At 48.3% G+C, this 20,571-nt stretch overlaps 4 protein-coding genes across 13 annotated transcripts in view; 1 reads left to right on the forward strand and 3 right to left on the reverse strand.

Annotated features, from left to right (window-relative positions):
• The window catches only part of Anxa9 (annexin A9), a 19,088-nt gene extending 7,574 nt beyond the window's left edge, over nucleotides 1-11,514 (reverse strand). For 2 of the 5 annotated variants that reach the window (NM_001379546.1, NM_001379545.1), the window contains exons 1-4: nucleotides 11,137-11,514; nucleotides 3,408-3,503; nucleotides 2,666-2,756; nucleotides 2,196-2,292 (exon numbers count right to left, since the gene is read on the reverse strand). In NM_001379546.1, the coding sequence (NP_001366475.1) occupies nucleotides 2,196-2,292; nucleotides 2,666-2,740 (172 nt within the window). In that variant the 5' untranslated portion in view covers nucleotides 2,741-2,756; nucleotides 3,408-3,503; nucleotides 11,137-11,514. Of the gene's footprint in view, nucleotides 1-2,195; nucleotides 2,293-2,665; nucleotides 2,757-3,014; nucleotides 3,139-3,407; nucleotides 3,819-11,136 lie in introns of those variants that run through there. The other 3 variants (XR_375584.3, NM_023628.3, NM_001085383.1) reach the window with 3 other exon arrangements.
• On the reverse strand, nucleotides 11,078-12,130 carry LOC115489748. The gene is made up of 2 exons (XM_030252979.1): nucleotides 12,091-12,130; nucleotides 11,078-11,898 (listed from the first exon to the last, which is right to left on the reverse strand). Exons 1-2 carry the CDS (start codon nucleotides 12,128-12,130, stop codon nucleotides 11,096-11,098), a joined length of 843 nt encoding a protein of 280 aa, XP_030108839.1. The 3' UTR covers nucleotides 11,078-11,095.
• On the forward strand, nucleotides 11,105-19,933 carry Cers2 (ceramide synthase 2). 4 transcript variants are annotated; one of them, XM_006502260.2, is made up of 11 exons: nucleotides 11,105-11,236; nucleotides 16,396-16,569; nucleotides 16,976-17,093; nucleotides 17,276-17,394; nucleotides 17,524-17,581; nucleotides 17,670-17,720; nucleotides 17,909-18,001; nucleotides 18,165-18,293; nucleotides 18,461-18,567; nucleotides 18,654-18,807; nucleotides 18,983-19,922. In XM_006502260.2, exons 2-11 carry the CDS (start codon nucleotides 16,397-16,399, stop codon nucleotides 19,121-19,123), a joined length of 1,143 nt encoding a protein of 380 aa, XP_006502323.1. In that variant the 5' UTR covers nucleotides 11,105-11,236; nucleotide 16,396; the 3' UTR covers nucleotides 19,124-19,922. The 4 variants fall into 4 exon arrangements, with proteins under 4 accessions (XP_006502323.1, NP_084065.1, XP_030108738.1 ...); NM_029789.2 differs by lacking the exon at nucleotides 11,105-11,236 and adding an exon at nucleotides 11,524-11,679 and having other exon boundaries at nucleotides 18,983-19,933; XM_030252878.1 differs by lacking the exon at nucleotides 11,105-11,236 and adding an exon at nucleotides 11,733-11,872.
• Setdb1 (SET domain, bifurcated 1) overlaps nucleotides 19,859-20,571 on the reverse strand; it is a 33,678-nt gene continuing 32,965 nt past the window's right edge. For all 3 annotated transcript variants that reach the window (NM_001163642.1, NM_018877.3, NM_001163641.1), the window contains exon 22: nucleotides 19,859-20,524. In NM_001163642.1, the coding sequence (NP_001157114.1) occupies nucleotides 20,407-20,524 (118 nt within the window). In that variant the 3' untranslated portion in view covers nucleotides 19,859-20,406. The remainder of the gene's footprint in view (nucleotides 20,525-20,571) is intronic.

Genomic DNA, 20,571 nt, shown 5'->3' on the forward strand with positions numbered 1-20,571 from the left:
TGGAAAGCTGGGTGTGATGACACATACCTGTAATTCTCAGCACCTGAGAGGTGGAAGGAAGAGGATGAGGAGTCAGTTATTAGGTACACAGTGAGCTTGATGCTAGCCTGGATTCCATGAGGAAAGGAAAGGAGAGGAGAGGAGAGGAGAGGAGAGGAGAGGAGAGGAGAGGAGAGGAGAGGAGAGGAGAGGAAAGGAAAGGAAGAAAGCAAGCCAAGAAAGCAGCTGGTGTTGGTGGCGGTGGTGGTGGCAGCACATGCCTTTAGTCCCAGCACTCAGGAGACAGAGGCAGGCAGATCTCTGAGTTTGAAACCAGCTTGGTCTACAGAGTGAGTTCCAGGACAGCCAGGACTACACAGGGAAACCTGTGTTGAAAAACAAAACACACACACGCACAGAAAGAAGGAAAGGAAAAGAAAGGAAGGAAATGAATGAATAAATAGATCTTACTCAAATTCTAATTCAGGTCTAAAATTGTCCTAATATAATGGTTTAAGAAAGAAAAGGGGCTGGTGAGATGGCTCAGCGGGTAAGAGCACTGACTGCTCTTCCGAAGGTCCTGAGTTCAAATCCCAGCAACCACATGGTGGCTCAAAACCATCCGTAACGAGATCTGACGCCCTCTTCTGGAGTGTCTGAGGACAGCTACAGTGTACTTACATATAATAAATAAGTAAATAAATCTTTAAAAAAAAAAAAAAGAACATAAAGAAAGAAAAAAAGTGCACGCCTTTAATCCCAGCACTTGGGAGGCAGAGGCAGGTGGATTTCTGAGTTCGAGGCCAGCCTGGTCTACAAAGAGTTCCAGGACAGCCAGGGCTACACAGAGAAACCCTGTCTTGAAAAAACAACAACAACAACAACAAGAAAGAAAGAAAGAAAGAAAGAAAGAAAGAAAGAAAGAAAGAAAGAAAGAAAGAGAGAAAGAAAGAAAGAAAGAGAGAACCGTAAATTAATGAAATAAAAATGTTAAAGGGCGGGCTGGAGAGATGGCTCAGCGATTAAGAGCACTGGCTTCTCTTCTGAAGGTCTTGAGTTCAAATCCCAGCAGTCACATGGCTCACAACCATCCATAACAACATCTGATGCCCTCTTCTAGTGTGTCTGAAGACAGCTACAGTATACTTACATATAATAAATAAATAAATCTTTTTAAAAAATGTAAAAGGGCTTTTTGGGTGGATCCACTCCTTTGGCTTAGAGTCCAGGATCTATTATAAGCTGTGTGACCTTGGGCGAGCCTCCTAATCTCTCTGAGCCCCAGTTTCCTCATGAGCAGAATGGGGTAATAAGCCTGAGCTCCCACGGTGTTGTGAGGGAGACTATGACATCAGCACAGAACTACGTGCTGGAATCAGGCTCCATGGGCACACCCAGAACATGGCTAGCTCCTCCTTCCTGGATCCTTAAAAAGACTTTTTAAAAAACATATTTGTTTGTTTGTTTACTTGTTTACTGTGTAAGTGGTAGGCACATGTGCTTGCCTTAGCATGTGTGAGGTCAGAGGACAAGCCCTGAGATTTAGTTCTCTCCTTCTCCCATGAGGTTCCCAGGATTGAACTCAAGTCTTGGCAGCAGGGGCCTTAACCCCTGAGCCATCTGGCTGCCCCTCTTCCTTCCTGACCTATAGAGATTGTTTATGAGAAAGTAAACCTGGGTCTGGAGAGATGCTCTTCCAGGGGACCCAAGTTCAATTCCCAGCATCCCCATGCTAACTCACAACCATCAGAAACTCCAGTTCCAGGGGTCCTGGCAGGTTCTTCTGGCCTCTGAAGGCACCAGGCATGCTTGTGGTGCACAGACATACATGCAGGCAAAACACCCATATGCATATAATAAAAGAATTATAATAAAGATTTAAAAAGAGAGTGAGAAAGAAAGAGAAAAAAGGCAAACCAGCAGTTGTGCATGCCGGCTCTTGCCTATAATCCCAGCTCTTGGGAAACTGCTGCAGGAGGATTACTGCAAATTTGAAGTCAGTTTGAGATGCAGAGTGAGGCCCTGTCAGGTGTGGTAGTGTGTACCCTTAATCCCACATTAGGGAAGCAGATGCAAGTGGATCTGTAGACCAGCCTGGTCTCCACAGTAAGTTCCAGGCTACTAGGTTACAAATAAGACTCTATCTGTAAATTAAATAAATAAATAACAGATCAACAATGAAAGGTAAACCCTAAACAACCAGGGCATGAGCTTACCTTGGCCTGCGATAGCCTTCAGCAGTCTTTGTACATCCTTGTCCACACTGAAACTCAAGAACGTCCTGAGGGTGCCCAGGGTCCCCCAGGCTGCGGTCTGTAAGAGCAGGAGATCATGGCGTCATGAGGAGTGAGTCTACCCACCTCTTCCTTCCACTTTGTTCATTTGTTGGGTTTGTGCATGGGAGATCAGAGAACAACCAAGGTTATCTCCTTCCATTTGGGTCCTAGGGATTGATCTCTGCTCATCAAGGCTTTTTTACCCAGCTGAGCTATCTCTCCACAGCCATTTCCACTTTCCTGTTCCCCCAGCATCTTCTGGCCTTTAAGTTGACACATTAAAATTTATTGTTGGGGTTGGAGATGTGGCTCAGTGGGAGAGCACTAACCTGGCAAGTGTGGCCCAGAGAATTAAATCACCAATACTACTGAGAACATAAATACATTTCTGAAGTCCCAACAGCCCATACCTTGTCGGCAAGACCCAGGGAGCTGAGGATCTCCTGAGTCAGAGATGTTCCCAGTGGTCCACAGCTCGCAGACATGGTGCAGCTGGCTTCCCTGAGGAAGGAAACAGGAGTTAGCTGAGGGGAATGTTCCACTTGGGTATGTTGATGGCCTCTTATCTGGGGCCTGGACTTTCTCAACGCATTCCTTTCCTGTGTTGCAGAAAATAAACAGACAAATAAATAATAAGTTACAGAACTAGTGCACAGGCTCAAGAGAAGAGGAAGGCGAGAGGAAGGACTTAGCTTCTGGCTTTCACCTTCTTCTAGTAAGCCAAGATGGGCTAGGGAGGCTGTAGGAACCAGCACTCACCAACCAGTTCCCCCCACTCCAGGTCCCCTGAACCCTTAGTCTGAGGTGATGCCCTCTGAGGCTCAAGTTCCTCCTCCCTTCCCTGGCCTGGCTCTTCAGGCAGCTGGGGTGAGGTGACAATGATGGGAACAGGTGCAAGACAGCTCCTTATCACATTCTCTCCCCCACAGGTAACCTGCAAATCAGCTTCCTACCTGTCTGCCCCTCCCAGACACCCCCGCCCCCATCCTGGGGGTGGGGGAATCTCAGATGGGATCCTTTGGTCAGCAGGTGTAATCTGGGCTGTCCTTGTGCTTGGACAGAAGCTAGCAGCTGTCATGCTGGACATACCCACTTCTCCCACCATCAGTGAGTTCTCCCGTCCCCAGATGAGGGCTCAGTTCCAGAACTTACCTGAAAGGTGCTGAAAATAAGATGGGTGTTATGGTTCAGCGTCGTGAAGGCACCAGCTCCGGAGTAGCCGGGCAGAGAAGAGGAGGAGTGGACAGCCTAGGTTGAGCAGTCAGTCAGATGACCTCTCTCTTGAAGACCAGCCCAGCTGTTGTCTCCAACTCTGGCCCCTCCCAGACGTGGGAGAGGACCAGGCTGTACAGGGTCTACAAGCAAACAAACACCTCCCTGCCTAGCATCTCTCCTCCCAGGAACTGGCCCTGAACCCACGCAAGTGAACTCTCAACCTCTCAGCCCAGCCCAGGACACAGAAGGCTTTGTGCGCTGCCTTCCCTGTGGGGCCAGGTTGGGACCACAGACACCTTGTCTCTTGAGTCCTACTTCTGACCTGGCTCTACCACTGGCTCCAGCTCCCTGGGGGTAAAAAGGGAGGGGGGGGGTTAAGGGGAATGCAGGTCAGACAGGCTCCAGGCTGATTTCAAGGTTGATAGAGAAGAACCTGTTGGGACACATACCATCAGGGCACCCCAGCCTGCACCCCACGGGGGGTCCTGGCCCATAAGCTCCAGTGATTTTTTTTTTTTTTTTTTTTTTTTTTTTTGCCTTAGGAAAGTCAGCCAGCATGGGTGGGGAGGCAAGAGGACTGTTTATATCTGTGAGGAGGAAGGGCACAGGTAATCAGGGGTTGGAAAAGACCTAGAGTCAAAAGAGAAAAATGCAGAGAGGGTGTTTCCCTGCAGACCGGTTACAGCTCGAAACCCTGGGAGCACTGTACTCCCAAAGCAGCCAGCAAATGGAAGAGGCTCCTGGGGCCTGGATTTCTCAGACTCCTGTCGCCTTTTAGCAGTCAATGTCCCCTGACTGCTTGGGTTGCAAGTGATACAATCCCAACAGCAGAGCCTGAGGCTGTCAGCACAGAGCAGCAGGTGCACAGTCCCTCTCAGCCACAGGGACCCCAGGCAGCTGAGAAAGCATCGGGGCTGGCTCCATAGGGTTTGGGGAGCAATCTTTTTCCTGTCTCCGGACCTCTGTAACTCTCTAAATCCAGATCTCCTTGATCTCCAAGAACCCTGGAAGGAGAGTGTTACAGCATTATCCACTGCTGTCCTGCAAACAAGTTTGGGGACACTGGGAATAAAGGCCTCCATTGTGGCAACCATATTCTGAATTTCTTCCTCACTAAAGTGGAAAACATATTCCAGTTTTAAAACCAGAGGACCCATGATCAGTCTCTAATTTTTTTTTTTTTTTTTTTTTTTTTTTTTTTTTTTTGAGACAGGGTTTCTCTATATAGCCCTGGCTGTCCTGGAACTCACTTTGTAGACCAGGCTGGCCTCGAACTCAGAAATCCGCCTGCCTCTGCCTCCCAAGTGCTGGGATTAAAGGCACGCACCATCACTGCCTGGCTCAGTCTCTAATTTTTATTTTATTTTATTAACTTAATTATTTTTTTCACATTATTATTGTTGTTGTTGTTACTAATAGTAGTAGTAGTAGCTGTTGTTTTTGTTTGAGACAGGTTTCTCTGTGTAGCTTTGGCTGTCTTGGAACACATTCTGTAGACCAGGCTGGCCTTGAACTCAGAGATCCACTCGTCTCTGCCCCCCAAGCACTGGAAGTGAAGGTGAGGGCAGCACACCCAGCAATATATAATTTTTTGTTTTGTTTTTCAAGACAGGGTTTCTCTGTATAGCCCTGGCTGTCCTGGAACTCACTTTGTAGACCAGGCTGGCCTTGAACTCAGGAATCTGCCTGCCTCTGCCTCCCAAGTGCTGGGATTAAAGGCGTGCACCACCACGCCCAGCTGCAATATCTAATTTTTAAAGAATTCTTTACTGTGAATGCGCACAAGGAAGGGAGCCCAAGGGAGTGGTGCTTTCAGCTTGAGCTGTTCTAAGGACAACACATGACACTCAGGCAATCAGGGTTGCTGGCAATGCCCATTCTTACTGAGCTCCTTTGTTTGTGGGAAGGCACAGGGCTTTATTCTATAGCCCAGACTAGCCGGGAACTCATGATGAAGCCCAGGCTGGCCTTGAGCTCACAATTGCCTAACCTTAGCTTCAAGTGCTAAGATTTATGGGTACGAGCCTTTAACCCCGGCTCTGCCACTTGTTACATTCTGTAGTCTTAGCTAGACATTTCATCATCTCTACATGAACAGCGTGGTACAGGGGCTGGACAGATGGTTCAATGGTTAAGAGCACTGACTGCTCTTCCAGAGGTCCTGAGTTCAATTTCCAGCAACTACATGGTGGCTCACAACCATCTGTAATGGAATCTAATGCCCTCTTCTGGTGTGTCTGAAGACAGCTACAGTGTACTCACATACATGAAATAAATAAACAAGTCTTAAAAAAGAAAAAAGAAAGAAAAAGGTGATAGAAACTTCAGGGCTGAGGAGACAAGAGGCTGGGGCATCTGACGTAATAAATGAAGCAATGTGTGTATGGCCAATAGCAGCATAGAATCACCTTGTATATTAGGGGTGATAGATTAAGTAAATGAAAATATACAACTCTCAATTAAGTTACTTCAGGTAAACAATGAATAATTTGTTGGTATAAGTATGACCCAAATATTTAATGTGATTACTTCTGATAACGTTATTTATTGTTTACCCGAAATTCTTTTCTAATGGCAATATCTCGAGTTCTATCTCACAACCGCCAGATAGGGCTTAATCTCTGCACTGTGGCCGAGGCTGAACGCCTGTGGGGCTAGACTTCCCAGAGTCAGGATTCTCATTTTCTGCATGGTCTGGACAGGTGCAGAACCTTCCTGTGCTTAGTTTCCCTATCAGAGAACAGAGACAGGAGGCAGGGGCACTGGAGAGATGGTTAAGAGCACTGGCTGCTCTTTCAGAAGACCTGGGTTCAGTCTCCATTTACCCTGGGTAAATCCCGCATGATTATTTACAGTCATCTAAAACTCCAGTACCAGGAGACCCCATGCCTTCTGGCCTCTCCAGGCACCAAGCAAGCACACGTGGTTCTCACACATTCATACAAGTGAAACACTTATAAAGTTAAAGTAAAACAAAACAAACAAACAAACAAACAAAACAAAACAAAAAACCCAAAAAATAAAAGAAAAAAGAAACATGTCTGGGGCTGGAGAAATGGCTCAGCGGGTAAGAGCACCCGACTGCTCTTCCAAAGGTCCTGAGTCCAAATCCCAGCAACCACATGGTGGCTCACAACCATCTGTAAGGAGATCTGACTCCCTCTTCTGGAGTGTCTGAAGACAGCTACAGTGTACTTACATATAATAATAATAATAATAAATCTTTTTTAAAAAGTCTGTTGTCTTAGGTAAGGTCTCTATTGCTTGTGAAGAGACATCACAATTATGGCAACGCAAAAAGAAAAACACACAATTGGGGCTTGCTTTTAGTTTCAGAGGTGTAGTCTATTATAATCATGGCAGCATGCAGACAGACATGGTGCTGAAGAAAGATCTGAGAATTTTGTCTTGATCTGCAGGCAGCAGGAAAAGATATATGAGCCACTAATCCTGGTTTGTGCTTCTGAGATCTCCAAGCCCATCCCCTAGTGATATACTTCCTCCAACAAGGATGCACTTCTTAGTAGTGCCACACCCTATGAGCCAACCGGGGACATTTTCTTTCAAACCACCACAAGCGTTTATGTTATAGATTGTGTTAAGAATTAGATAAATATATAGAGGGGTGGAGATGTATGTAGTTCAGGGGCAGAGAGCCATTGCCTTACAAGGACGAGGCTCAGATTCAATCCTTAGCATCCCACCTCCAAATACAGATAAAACAACTAGAAAAGTGCTTGCCATGGAGTATTATGTATGAATGTCAAAATGTTAACATAGGACAACAAAGTATTGTTACTATCTTATTTCGTACTAGTAACTGTTGCTTCTAGATTGTGAAGTCCAATCTTGGCCAGCTTCAATTTTTCCCTGCCGTTCCCCAATTGTGCCACAAGAGGGCATGAGTAACCACTAAGAGTATTTACTAAGGAATCACATAGGGACAGGACACTTGAAGTACCTGACTCCACCTGAACGTGTCTCATAACCCAGTGGTCAGAAGTACAGCATCCTGAGAATGGACTTGGACAGGTTCCAGAATGGACTTGGTGAGTAGCTAAGATAACAATAAGTCTCAGGAAGGGCTGGAGAGATGGCTCAGCAGTTAAGAGCACTGACTGCTCTCCCAGAGGTCCTGAGTTCAATTCCCAGAAACCACATGGTGGCGCACAACCATCTGTAATGGGATCTGATGCCCTCTTCTGGGGTGTCTGATGATAGCAACAATGTACACACACATATAAAAATAAATAAACCTTTAATTAAAAAAGAAGAAGTCTCAAGGAGATAGATAAGCACACACAACTGGAAGATGGAGACTGAAGAAGTCTCAAGGAGATAAGCACACACAACTGGAAGACGGAGACCGTTGCTTTGGAGATGCTGGGAATGGCAATGTAACGCAGTGCACATGGGGCCTCTCCTTCTGACTCTTCAGAATTGATTCTGGCTCCCCATACCAAGCAGCACACTGTGAAAGGGAAGGAGGGAGGAAGGGGAGGGCATCTGTTAGCCCTGGCCAAAGCTTCCCAAGGGACCACTAGCAAGAACCAGCAAGTTCTCTAAATTCGGAGAAGTCTGAACTCTAAAGTCACCCAGATAGTCACATGGCAGAAGCAAACCCTGCTTGAGTCCTGAGGAGTGTGTGTGGCACATCTACAGCGGCTCTGCCGAAACCTGAGTGGAGTTTCACCCCTTTCAGTCTTATTACACACTAGGAACAGACAGGCTGTTTTCAGATTTACCAATCACCTGTAAACCTCCTGCACTACATTTTAGGATTATAAACTTGGTGGACATCTCAGCAATTTCCTCTGATCCTTCCTTAGGGATTTGAGGAGGGTAGGGACTTCCCACACCCACGAAGTTTGAAATAGAATCCAGGTGTTTCAATGTCTCTTTTCCCTTTTTTTCGAGACAGGATTTCCTCTCTGTTGTAGCTTTGGTGTCCTGGAACTTGCTCTGTAGACAAGGCTAGATTTGAACTCAGAAACCTGACTGCCTCTGCCTCTCAGGAGCTGGGACTAAGGGTGTGCGCCACCACTATCCAGCTGCTTTTAGCTTTTTCATCTCTTGATGAGGTGACTTAGGGTGACTTAGGGTGTCCGCAGCGGCGCAGCGTGACTGACCTGCAGTGACTGACCTGCTGACTCCTTAGCACTTCTTCAACCCCCTCGCCCAATCAATGTTGCTTCTCTTTCATTTCTCTTCTTCACTTTCAAGGCCTTCCCCACCACATATTTACTTGTTATTTATTTGTTTATTTATGAGTTTGGTTTGTGTGTGTCTGTAAACATACATAATACATTCATATACATACATATATAATTATTATTATCTTTTTTTTTTTAATTTTTGGAGACAGGTTTTACTCTGTAGCCCTGGCTGTGTAGAACAGACTGGCCTCAAACTCCTAGAAATCTACTTGCCTCTGCTGGGATTTACAGTGCGTCACTGTGATGGGCAGGCAGGAGTCTGTGTTTTACAATCTCCTTTTTGCCATTAGGTTGCATGTGTTGGCCTTCCGTGGAGCTGGTTCAAATAGCTAAACCTAGCCCCGTGGCCTGTCCGATGCCTTGGGACACCTCAGCAGTTTATTCACAGGAAGTGAGTCACCACAAGCAGGGCACACTTGGGGCATTGTGGGCATGGCAATGCCAACTGAGGGTGGAGGATGGGTTAGAAAGGCAGGCGTGGTGATTCTAATCTCCTGGTCCAGCCAGGGAGAGTGTGTGGGGAACAGCACCCCAGTGCTGGCGGAGGCCAGGGTTCTCCTCCTTCCATTTACTCTTTTGTATACCTTCTTATCTCCATTTCTCAGGCCCTCACTCTCCGATATCCTGCCTCTGCCCACAAAACTCCCCACTGCTTTCTGTTTTCTCTTTCTTCCTCTCTTCCTCTCTTTTAAAGTTAATTGCACTTACCCAGAGGACATATTTAAAAAGTCTGGTACAGCTGAGTGTGTTAGTTCACACCTGAAAATCCAAACCGTAGGAGGATTTTGAGTTTGGAACCGGGCTGGGCAACATAGTGAGATACTTTCTCAAAAAGATTAAAAATACATCCCAGGACAGCCAGGGCCACAGAGAGAAACTCTGTCTCGAAAAAACAAACAAACAAATGAAGTATCTGGTGGAAACCATGGGAAAGCCAAGTATTAAAAAAAAAAAAAAAAAAGAAAAGAAAAGAAAAGAAAAAGAAAAGAAAAAGGGACAATTCATCAAGAACGGTGGGGAGGGGTTAAAAAGGGTTAGCCAGTGCCCAAACAGCAGACTTGGTTGGAAAAAGAAGTGAGGGTGTATGTGTGTGCGCGTTGCAGAAGATTTTAGGAAGGCTACTGAAGAGGGATAGAGCAGAGTGCAGGGGACAGCCAGGCTTTTGTGGTGTATCATCTGTGCTGGGGTCTCACTGCAAGGACCAAGTGGGCAGACAGGCTGGAAATCATCCACTGCCTCTCTAACTCCCCAAACAGACAAGATCGAGAGCCAAACTCTCACACTAGAGTAGTGAGGTTACATCTCTTCCTAAGATCACAGGCAAAGCCCTGGTGCTAGAAGGCAGGCATACATTGTGAGGCAAGCCTCTGGCACAGGCTTAATGATGACAGACAAACGGCGGGGCTGGAGAGATGGCTCGGCGGTTAAGAGCACAGGCTGCTCCTTCAGAGGACCTGGGTTCATAACAAAGGCGGGAGAGACAGCTCAGCTGTCATGTTCTTACTTACAGAGGACCCGTTTGATTCTCAGCACCCACATAGCTGCTTACAACCTTATATAACTCCAGTTCCAGGGAATCTGATATCCTCCACTGACCTTGTTGGCCACCAGACATTCGTGGAACACATGCATACATTCAGGCAAAACACTCACACACATAAATTTAAAAAGAAAAAACAAAACTATTTTATGAAGGTTTAAAAAAAAACATAGTCTCCCAAATGCTGGGACTGTGCTTGGGCATGAGATGTGAAATTGCACCAGGCAGGGTTTTGGTTTTGTTTTGTTTTGTATTTTTTTTGGTTTTTCGAGACAGGGTTTCTCTGTGTAGCCCTGGCTGTCCTGGAACTCACTCTGTAGACCAGGCTGGCCTTGAACTCAGAAATCCGCCTGCCTTTTCCTCCCAAGTGCTGGGATTAAAGGAGTGCGCCACCACTTCCCAGGGGATAGTTTTTAAAGCATTTTTTACATGGAAGAAGCTAAGCTTAACTCTCCCGGTTAAGGGTCACTTGACAACTTAGTCAAGTTCTGTCCATAATGGGAGTATGGGAGATGGGAGTTAAGGCTGCTGGGCGCTTTCTCTCTCTCTCTCCCCCCCATCCGTCCCCTTATTTATTAATTTATATGAGTACAATGTGGCTGTCTTCAGACGCACCAGAAGAGTGCATGGGATCCCAGATAGTTGTGAGTGACCATGTGGTTGCTAGGAATTTAACTCAGTATCTCTAGAACAGCAGTCGGTGTTCTTAACCGCTGAGCCATGTCTCCAACCTGCTGCTCTCTTCTTGAGGCATAGATTTTATGGGACTATTTAAGGGAAAACAGGTTCTAATACGAAACTGATCACGGCTAACCATAGTGTAGCCTGGAGTACATTTTACAAAAGGTTTGAGTAGCTCTGTTAGGACTCTAAACAGCAGGGCTGGGGGAGGGGGCATTGTGGATCTCACCGTAGGGAGCATCGGGATCTGTGCAGGGTTTTCTCCGCGTGCACCCTTCCTCTGATGCCCAGTGAAGCCGGACGATGGGATTGTAGCATTCAACCCGGGGGTAAATCATGGGCTGAGGTCGCCGACCACACCAGGGCCGCGGGGTTGGGCAGAGGCAGCCAGCTCTGAACTGCTCTGGGCTCAAGCACCAGGGGGTCCCTGACCAATGTCCGGGTGGGCCGCAACCGCGCCACTCAGAGACCCAGGCGCCCTGCGGGGCACGTGCCACCCGCCCCGTCGGGGCTCCTCCGCTCCATAGGCGCAGCGCAGGGTTCCGGGCACCGGGCCCCGCCCGGCCGCGGCCCACACCCAACTCAGCTCCGCTACTGGGCTCGGCCTGGGCTCGCCGGGGCTCGGCGGGCAAAGGAGGAAGGAGGGAGGGAGCCGCGGGCAGCGGAAGGGGGAGGAGAGGACCCGGCCCAGTCAGTGCGCACCGGCCGGGCGCTAGAAGTGGGAAACGGAGTAGCGGCGCCCGGGCCGGAGCAGCTCTGCACCGGACGCCGAGTAAGTCTGTGCGCGGGTCCGCGAGGGTGGCGGGGCAGTGACGGGCGCGGGGGCTCAGGGTGCAGCTCGGAGGGAGCGGGGCCTCCACCGGCTCATGGCGGCCGGCCTGCCGGAGGGCGGGCCGAGCGCTGCTGGAGCGGGCGATCCGGGCCCGGCTGGGGCCTCGGACCAGAGAAGGCCTGCGGGGCAACAGGTAGGGGGACTGGGGCCGGGCGCTCGCTCAGGATCCATGGTACAGACGCCCCTTTGTTAGGAGTGGAGCAGTAGCGGACCTTCGGTGCTAGAAGCCCCTGCGGGCCCGCGTGCGTCCTGGGGCCTGAGTGTGGAGGCCGAGGAGGAACGGTGGCGGCCCCTGCTGTTGCTGCTGTTGCTGCTACTGCTACCGCCGCCGCTGCCGCCTCTGTTTCTGACCCCCTTGTGCCCATCCCAAGAGGGAGGTCAGAGTGTCCATGTGCCTAACGGGAAACAGGAAGGAGTACACTCTTTAGTGTCTGTCCCGGCCCCAAAGGGCTCACATTCCTATACCGTTATGGGGCGTGTTTGGCCAGCTCTGGGTTGTAACTTGCTAATTACAGGCCCAGAGGCCCTCAAGTTAGTTGGCTACCTGCAGGTGGGTGGCATTTCTTTTTAGCCTGAGCTTGGGAATTCCTGTGCCTAAGCTGCACTCCTGGCATCCAAACCAGATCTCACTTATCCGAGTTTCCAGCCTCAGCTGTCAGGGTGTTCTAAGCGCTGTGAGGTCTGGAGTGAGCCGGTCTTCCCCAGAACTGAGTTAGGGAAGGCCTCCCCCAGAAATTACTTCTGTTTGTGTGAGAGCTGGGGTAGGGGGTCACTTCCCATCCCAGAGCTAAGGTGACTGTCTTGCATTTGTGATGGGGCCCCTAAGGTCAAATATTCCGTTCCTTAGGTCTTGTTTCTGGCCACATAGTGCCTAATTTCTAAGGGGTGTGGTGTGGTGTGCTGTGTGTGTGAACTAGTTCTGGTGCCTCTATTCTCACTGGAGCCTCTGACTAGGTTTCTCTCTGTCGCTGGCCACAGGGAGACTGACATTGTACAGTTCCTTTCAACACTACCCCATTTGCCGCTGCTACTTCAACCTACTGGCCTCTCCCTGTCTCTGGAAGGCATATTCTTATATAGTGTTTGGGGTTGGAGCAGGGAAGTTTGTGAAACATCCCAGAGAAGCCTGAGGCCACGGTTGTCACAGCCTCACCCCTTAGCTTTACCAGAATCTGCCCTGTATTTTTGGGCTCATACTTTAGCCCGAAGCAGTTGACTTCTATTGCTCTTCAATATCTAGAAAGAAGTTCTTTTTTTTTTTTTTTTTTAAATGGTTGTTGATTTTGTTTTTTTTTTTTTTTAGATTTATTTATTTCATTATATGTAAATACCATAGCTGTCTTCAGACACTCCAGAAGAAGGCATCAGATCTCATTACGGATGGTTGTGAGCCACCATGTGGTTGCTGGGAATTGAACTCAGGACCTTCAGAAGAGCAGTCAGTGCTCTTAACCACTGAGCCATCTCTCCAGCCCTAGAAAGAAGTTTTTTGTTTTTTGTTTTTGTTTTTTTGGTTTTTCGAGACAGGGTTTCTCTGTATAGTCCTGGCTGTCCTGGAACTTATTTTGTAGATCTGGCTGGCCTTGAACTCAGAAATCCGCCTGCCTCTGCCTCTGGAGTGCTGGGATTAAAGGTGTGCACCACCACGCCCGGCTCTATGTCGCCTTCTTAATGGTTGCTCAGACTTGAGAGCCCTGTGAAACCGTCTCTATCCCACTATCTACTGTCTCACTGGCCCTGAGGTTTTCTTACAGGTCACACTTCTATCCTCCCAGCTTTCTGGCTCTGCAGGTGCCCATCTCTCACCCTATTACACTTGCATTGGAGGGTGGGGTGGGGAGGAATCAATCAGAGTTGGAGCCAGGCAAAAACCTTGCTTAGGTTTCAAGTAATATAATCCTTGTGAAGTCCGTGCTGTATTGGCTCCTCTTCAGCCTGTGATTCTGAAAGTGGTGCCTGTCTCTGAGGCAGGTGTGTGTGAGGAAGACAGATGGACACTACACTGGATCTCCTCACGTGTGCAGGCGGTATAATTTTTGTGAGTGGAAGAGTTGCAGGTGTAATTAAGTTGCAGGTGTAATCAAGGTGTAATCAGCCCTTAGGGGCTGGATGTCGCCTTCTCTCTAGTTCTGATTTCATGTTGATGGAATGCTCTGTCTGATGTGCTGTGCCAAGTAGCCGCCAGGGGCGCAGCAAGGAGCCAACTGGCTCTGAGGAGGTGTGTAAGGCTGACTAGAAACCCTAGTCCCTTCTCCTCCTGTTGAGTCAAACGTCCTGACCCTGCTTGCCTCTGGTGCTGCTTCTCTACTGTGGAAGTTCAGAACAACAAAGAAGGACACATCAAGCTTGAAGCCCAGTGTGCAGGCCCCCAGCAGTCTTCACTTCCCAGGGACACAGCGCAAGAATCCCCAGGTTGAGATAGGTGTGCTGTTCTGTGACTACCCAACCCCCACCCTCTAGCTCCTTACCTTTTTGGTAGGGATAAGCAAGGCACTAGACATTCCTACGCTGCTGGAGCCCGGGAGAGAGGCTCCACCCACTCGGGGCCCTTAGCTAGCTCTCTGAATCTTTAACTCTCGAAAGGCTCTATGAAGAAAAACATCCTAGTTATGGGACGGCTTGGAGATGGCCCAAGGCTAGGGTTGCCTGTGTGCTTGATTTTAGGTCTCACTGGAGGAAAAGTTAGGCACTGAGGAACACAGTAGCCAGGCGACAAGGTCAGGAATTAGTCCCTATTTCCTATCCAGTTAACCCAAAAGGTAGGAAGGAAGAGGTGGGGTGTCCAAAATTGTTCCTTCAGTTGGCCTTCTGCCTTCTTCCCTTTTCTTCTCTATTCAGTTTTCTCCTTTTCTCTAGGAAGAAAGTGTGCTTGTGTGGGCAGTCACACTTAATTCTGTCCTTTGGAGAGGCTTCCACTCTTTTTATTTTTTTGGTTTTTTTTTTTTTTTTCGAGACAGGGTTTCTCTGTATAGCCCTGGCTGTCCTGGAACTCACTTTGTAGACCAGGCTGACCTCGAACTCAGAAATTCACCTGCCTCTGCCTCCCAAGTTCTGGGATTAAAGGCATGCGCCACCACCGCTCGGTGAGGCTTCCACTCTTAACAAATTAATTTTTCAGGTTGAGGTGGAGGGGAAAGAGGTAGTGCTCTCCATCATGGGGCCTGGAATGTATAATTGGGATGTGTGTGCCGGGTGTGCAGCTGAAAATCCTTTATCGTCTATCTATCTGACCTCTGAGTTCATCCACAAGAGCAGTGACCAGGAGTGGGGACAAGAGGGTAAAGTCCTTGAGCTGGAATACTGACTGGCCTGTGACATGCCGAGAGGGATTTCGCAAGTGCTTCTGTGAAAGGTGGAGGCGGGGCTGTTGAAAGAGCCAACCAGACCCAGGACCAGCCTAGCTCAGCTGTGGACTGAGGGCTCTGTCCTCCTTCAGCAACTCCATAGTCAGTGCCTAGTGCCTCTGCTCACGCTGGCCCACAGGCTGCTGCTTCAGTTCTCTCCACCTGGGAGGCCACCTTTCTCCTGTCACAGCTCATAGTCTCTAGGTCAGTCTGCATGCAGTTACCTCTCCTTATTCACAGGGGGAGAGCTGGGGAGCCTGGAGTCTCAGAATTTCCAGGCATGCTCCTGGTTGAACCTTGCTGTTTTGGATTCCCTGTCCCCAGTCCTGACTGTATCTGTACTTGTACCCTGATTTCCTTCCTTTTTCCCTCTTTATCTCCCTCCATTTCTTTTCTTGTTTTTTTCAAGGCAGGGTTTCTCTGTAGCCTGGGCTGGTCTGGGACTTGCTTTTCCTTTGTAGACCTTGCTGGCTCAAATTCTTTTCTCACTTCCTTTCTGAACAGAGGCTTATAGATCATTTTCTGCTGCCCACGTAGATGTGTGGAGCATGGTGTGTGTGCAGGTGTCTGATGCTCATTGTGCTTTGGGGATGTGCTTGTCTCATTCATTCAAAACTGAGCAGCCCTCCTCTCCTCCCCCTCTAGACAGTGTATGCAGTTCAGCTTGGTCTCAGACTTATGATCCCAGTGCCTCAGCAGCTCAAGTGTCGAAATTACAGCACCAAGACTCATCACCACACCTGACATAATCTATTTTACAAACTAAGGGTCTTACTTTGTAGCCCTGGCTGTTCTGGAACTTTTTGTGTGGCTCTTCCTGCCTTTGCCTCTGCCTCCTGAGTGCTGGGCTTAAAGGCATGCACCTTCTGCTCACTCTCCCTGTTTAACTTTTCTTTTTTTTTTAAATTTTTAATTTTTTTTATTTTCAAGACAGGGTCTGATTAACTTTTCTGATTGTTGACTACAGCTTCTCGGACTGGGTTTTGCTTGTCCTCTAGGTTGAAATCCAAAAGATAAGATTGATAAGAAAGGAGTGCTTTTTTTTTTTAATTGTAGGGAATCAGGCCCAAGTGGTGTCAGCATCACCTAAGGTTGCATCAAACTGTAAATAAATGCTGAACTTGAAAGCCACTGATTTCCTATTACAGATGAGGAAAACAGCTAACTTAAGCCAACCGATTCATTCCAAGGCTATGTAGCCAGAGTCCAAGGCTTGTGTGACTATCCCATTCCCTTTGACTAGCAGGAACGTTCACTCCCTCTCTGCAGAGTGCTTGCACGTGGCCTTCTGACCTTTTCTTTCCTCACTCAGGATGCTCCAGACCTTGTATGACTACTTCTGGTGGGAACGACTATGGCTGCCTGTGAACTTAACCTGGGCTGATCTAGAAGACAAAGATGGACGTGTCTATGCCAAAGCCTCAGATCTCTACATCACACTCCCCCTGGCCCTGCTCTTTCTCGTCATTCGATACTTCTTTGAGCTGTGAGCATGCCCTCAAACCTTCTCTGGTTGTCAGCCAACCTATAGGGCTTCGTGTTGGTCTTCTGATACTTAGTTCTGGACATTGGTGTTCTGGCCACTCAGGAGCCCATGCTCCCCCTCCCCCAGCGCACCATTGTCTTCCTGAGGCTGAGGACTCAGCATCCCCAGCCTTGTCCTTCAATGGTTTTTTGTTTTCATCCTGCACCCGCCTCCTCGCCTGGTCAATAGTGAACATAGGCAGCTTTGTCAGCTGTGGGCAGCCCAGGAGGCCAGAAGAAAGGTGGATGCCAGGGAATTTGGGAAACTGAGGCCCAGAATTAAGTCTTGCAGTACTTTCTCTGTCCCATTTAGGGGTTAGGAGTGCTCCAAGGGAGCCAGACACCTCTTTCTCATGTCCCTTACTCAGTTATGTGGCAACACCCCTGGCTGCCCTCCTGAATGTTAAGGAGAAAACCCGACTGCGGGCACCTCCCAATGCCACCTTGGAACATTTCTACCAGACCAGCGGCAAGCAGCCCAAGCAGGTATGAGAGGCAGATGATTCTGGCAGTTGCTGAGTTTGGGTGGGTCAGAGTTTGAATGCTTGCTTTGGAAGGTGAGGACTTGGTAGAGGGTGGGCATGATTCAGGTTATTATGGGGAGAGGTTAAGTAGAATGGGGGCACTGCTGATCTGAAGGCTGAATATACTGGTCTTACTATGCCTAGGTGGAGGTAGACCTTTTGTCACGGCAGAGTGGGCTCTCTGGACGCCAGGTAGAACGCTGGTTCCGCCGCCGCCGCAACCAGGACAGGCCCAGTCTTCTCAAAAAGTTCCGAGAAGCCAGGTGGGAGGAGTTGGGGCAAGTGAAACTGGGTGGCAGTTGTGTTTTCTTGCTGGGAGGTGAAGGTACCTTGAGAGGGTGTCTGGGGGCAGTGGGAAACTGTTGATCCTCCCACCTGGTTTCCTCTTGCAGCTGGAGATTCACGTATTACCTAATTGCCTTTGTTGCTGGCATGGCTGTCACTGTGGATGTGAGTACTGGGAAGTGGGAGCACATCCTTTAAGATGGAATAAGCCATAGGATATGAGTCCTTCTTCCTTTAATCTCTCTCTTTGCAGAAACCCTGGTTCTATGACTTAAGGAAAGTTTGGGAGGGATATCCCATACAGGTATGAGAAGACCCCTTATGTAATAGTGTTCTATAGCACACAATACCTTATGAAGGAAGGGTTTCATGAATACATGGCAGAAGACAATCATGAAAGACTTATCTTGAGGGGCTAGAAGTAATGAGTTTGGAGGTGTGCCCCTTAGGTCTGAGTGTCCTGGGATCCCTCACCCCTAATTTCTCTCCCAGAGCATCATCCCTTCTCAGTATTGGTACTACATGATTGAACTTTCCTTCTACTGGTCCCTGCTCTTCAGCATTGCCTCTGATGTCAAGCGAAAGGTGGGTAAAGAGACCAGATGAGGTCCTGGGGTGAAGAGCCTCCCCTTTGACTTCATGGGAATCTGGGCAGAGCTGCTGGGATGTGGGGAACAAAAGTTGAGGGGTTGGAAGGAGGAACAATGGAATAGGGAAGAGTCCTTTGGAGCCTCTATCTTTTCTGCAGGATTTTAAGGAACAGATCATCCACCATGTGGCCACTATCATTCTCCTCTGCTTCTCCTGGTTTGCCAATTACGTCCGGGCAGGGACCCTCATCATGGCTCTGCATGACGCTTCTGACTACCTGCTGGAGGTTAGGCTTCCTCACAGTAGAGGCCCCAGTGCAGGTTCCCCTTGTCCCTCACCTTCCAGGGGATGGGAGAGAGGGAATTGTCAGTGCAGCTAGCCACATGCAAATACTACTGTCTATGGGAGTCAAGAGCCAGTGATAATAGATGGTGTTTTTATTTATTTTTATAGTCTGCCAAGATGTTTAACTACGCGGGATGGAAGAACACCTGCAACAACCTCTTCATTGTGTTCGCCATCGTTTTCATCATCACTCGGCTGGTTATCATGCCTTTCTGGTGAGTAGGTGCTCAGGCTCCTGCCTTTTCATTTGTCGCAGGCTTTCACCCATGGCCATGTTTACAACTTGCCCTTGAATCTGCAGGATCCTACACTGCACGATGATATACCCACTGGAGCTCTACCCTGCCTTCTTTGGCTATTATTTCTTCAATTTTATGATGGCAGTGCTACAGATGCTCCATATCTTCTGGGCCTACTTCATTCTGCGTATGGCCCACAAGTTCATAACTGGAAAGGTGAGGAAGGCCCACCCCCCTTTTGTAGGTCTCACTTCTCTCACACTGTAACTCTCCAAATTCCTTGTCATGCTGCAACTCTCTTTAAAAAGTATGAGGGTTTGGGGGTTAACAGGAAACTTAGAGGCAGCCCTTGGATACTGAAGGATATATAACCCTTTTGTCCTTTTCACAGCTGATAGAAGATGAACGCAGTGACAGAGAAGAAACAGAGAGTTCAGAGGGGGAGGAGACTGCAGCTGGGGCAGGAGCAAAGAGCCGGCTCCTAGCTAATGGCCACCCCATCCTCAATAACAATCATCCTAAGAATGACTGAACCATTGTCCTAGCTGCCTCCCACATCAATGCATGAGGCCAAGAAACTAGCCAAGCTTCCCTTTAGGGGCATTTGAGCTCTGGGGAGAAAGGATATGAGGAGTCTACACTGACCTTCCACTTCTTTTTTCACCCAGTTGCCTTTAAACCAGACTCTAAACAGCCTATCTCCAGGTAGAAAGGAGGCTTGGCCACATCCACATCCTGTTGAGAGACATAGTCTCATTTCCCTCTCTACCTTCTAAGCTACCCTTCTTGCTAATCCTTCTTCAGCTCTGAGGGTTGGAATCATAACTCACATTCCTCATTCCTAAGAATTTGGAGCTAGCTGTTTGCCTTTGACTCCCTGACTTCAAGCCAGGGTTGTGCCTTACTGTCCCTTTTCTGGGCCTCATTCTGCCAAAGCTGGACCAAGGTTCCATCTTTCTAAGCTCCCTAGCTCAGGCCAAGAAAGAAAGCTGAGCTACTTTTAACTTTCTCTTCCTTAAATACAAGTCAATGAAGTGAAGGAGGGTATGCATACATGCCCCTCACCCTACCCCAGGGACCATGGTTCCTAGGATCTCACTGCCTCCCTCTCTGGCCTTCCTGTCCCCTCCCTTCAGCTATGACAGCTGGTGTGGAGTAGAAGGGCAACTAGTTCTGTTATTTATTGAACATTTGGGGTTTCAGTTGTAAAGCCACAACTACAGGTAGGACCTGATATTTCGGCGAGGGACCATTTCAGACCAAAATGTACTGTTAATTTTTTTTAATTAAAGTATATTAAAGGTTAAATAAAACATGACTGTGTCAGACTATTAAGACTTGAGAAAGGGTTAGTTTTTTTCTTAGGCCTCCCTTGTGGTTATGTAACATTTTTAGTTAAAAATTACACAGGGCAAATAAAATCGAGGTATAAACTAATGATAGTTGCCCACTGGGAAATGACATGGAAGATCAAGGCAGGAGATAAGACAAACCACAATCTCTACTTTACCATCTTGTTAGAAGACTTTCAAGAAACCATACAAATCAGGGATGGCAGATACACAGCCCATGTGAATCATGAATGCATACAAGATGAGAAGGACCTCAGGCTGATGCTAGAGTGGTCATGTCTACCCACCCTAGTGCCTGCTAGCACCACGCTGGGAAAGTCCTGATTGAGAATCCCCATCTCTATCTACTAGGAGCTGGGAAGAAGCTAGATCAGAGACTTGGGGTCAGAGTTCAACAGTCAGGAAGACCCAGTTCCTGGGGAAAAGGATAGTTCAAGCGTTCTCAAAGTGAGGAAGTCTTCCTCTAAAGAAGTCTCCCTCTGCATTCAATGGCCCCACAGCAGCACAGCAGCTCCTTGCCTTCCACACTGCCCACTTCGTAGTTGTAGTCCCAAGTGAGTTCTGTTCCAGCCCGGATTCTCCTGAAGTGCGAAAAAGAATAAGTGTAGAGGGTAAAAGTGAAGCCTGA

Source organism: Mus musculus, chromosome 3, assembly GCF_000001635.26.
Source record: "Mus musculus strain C57BL/6J chromosome 3, GRCm38.p6 C57BL/6J".
NCBI classification, from domain to species: Eukaryota; Metazoa; Chordata; class Mammalia; order Rodentia; family Muridae; genus Mus; species Mus musculus.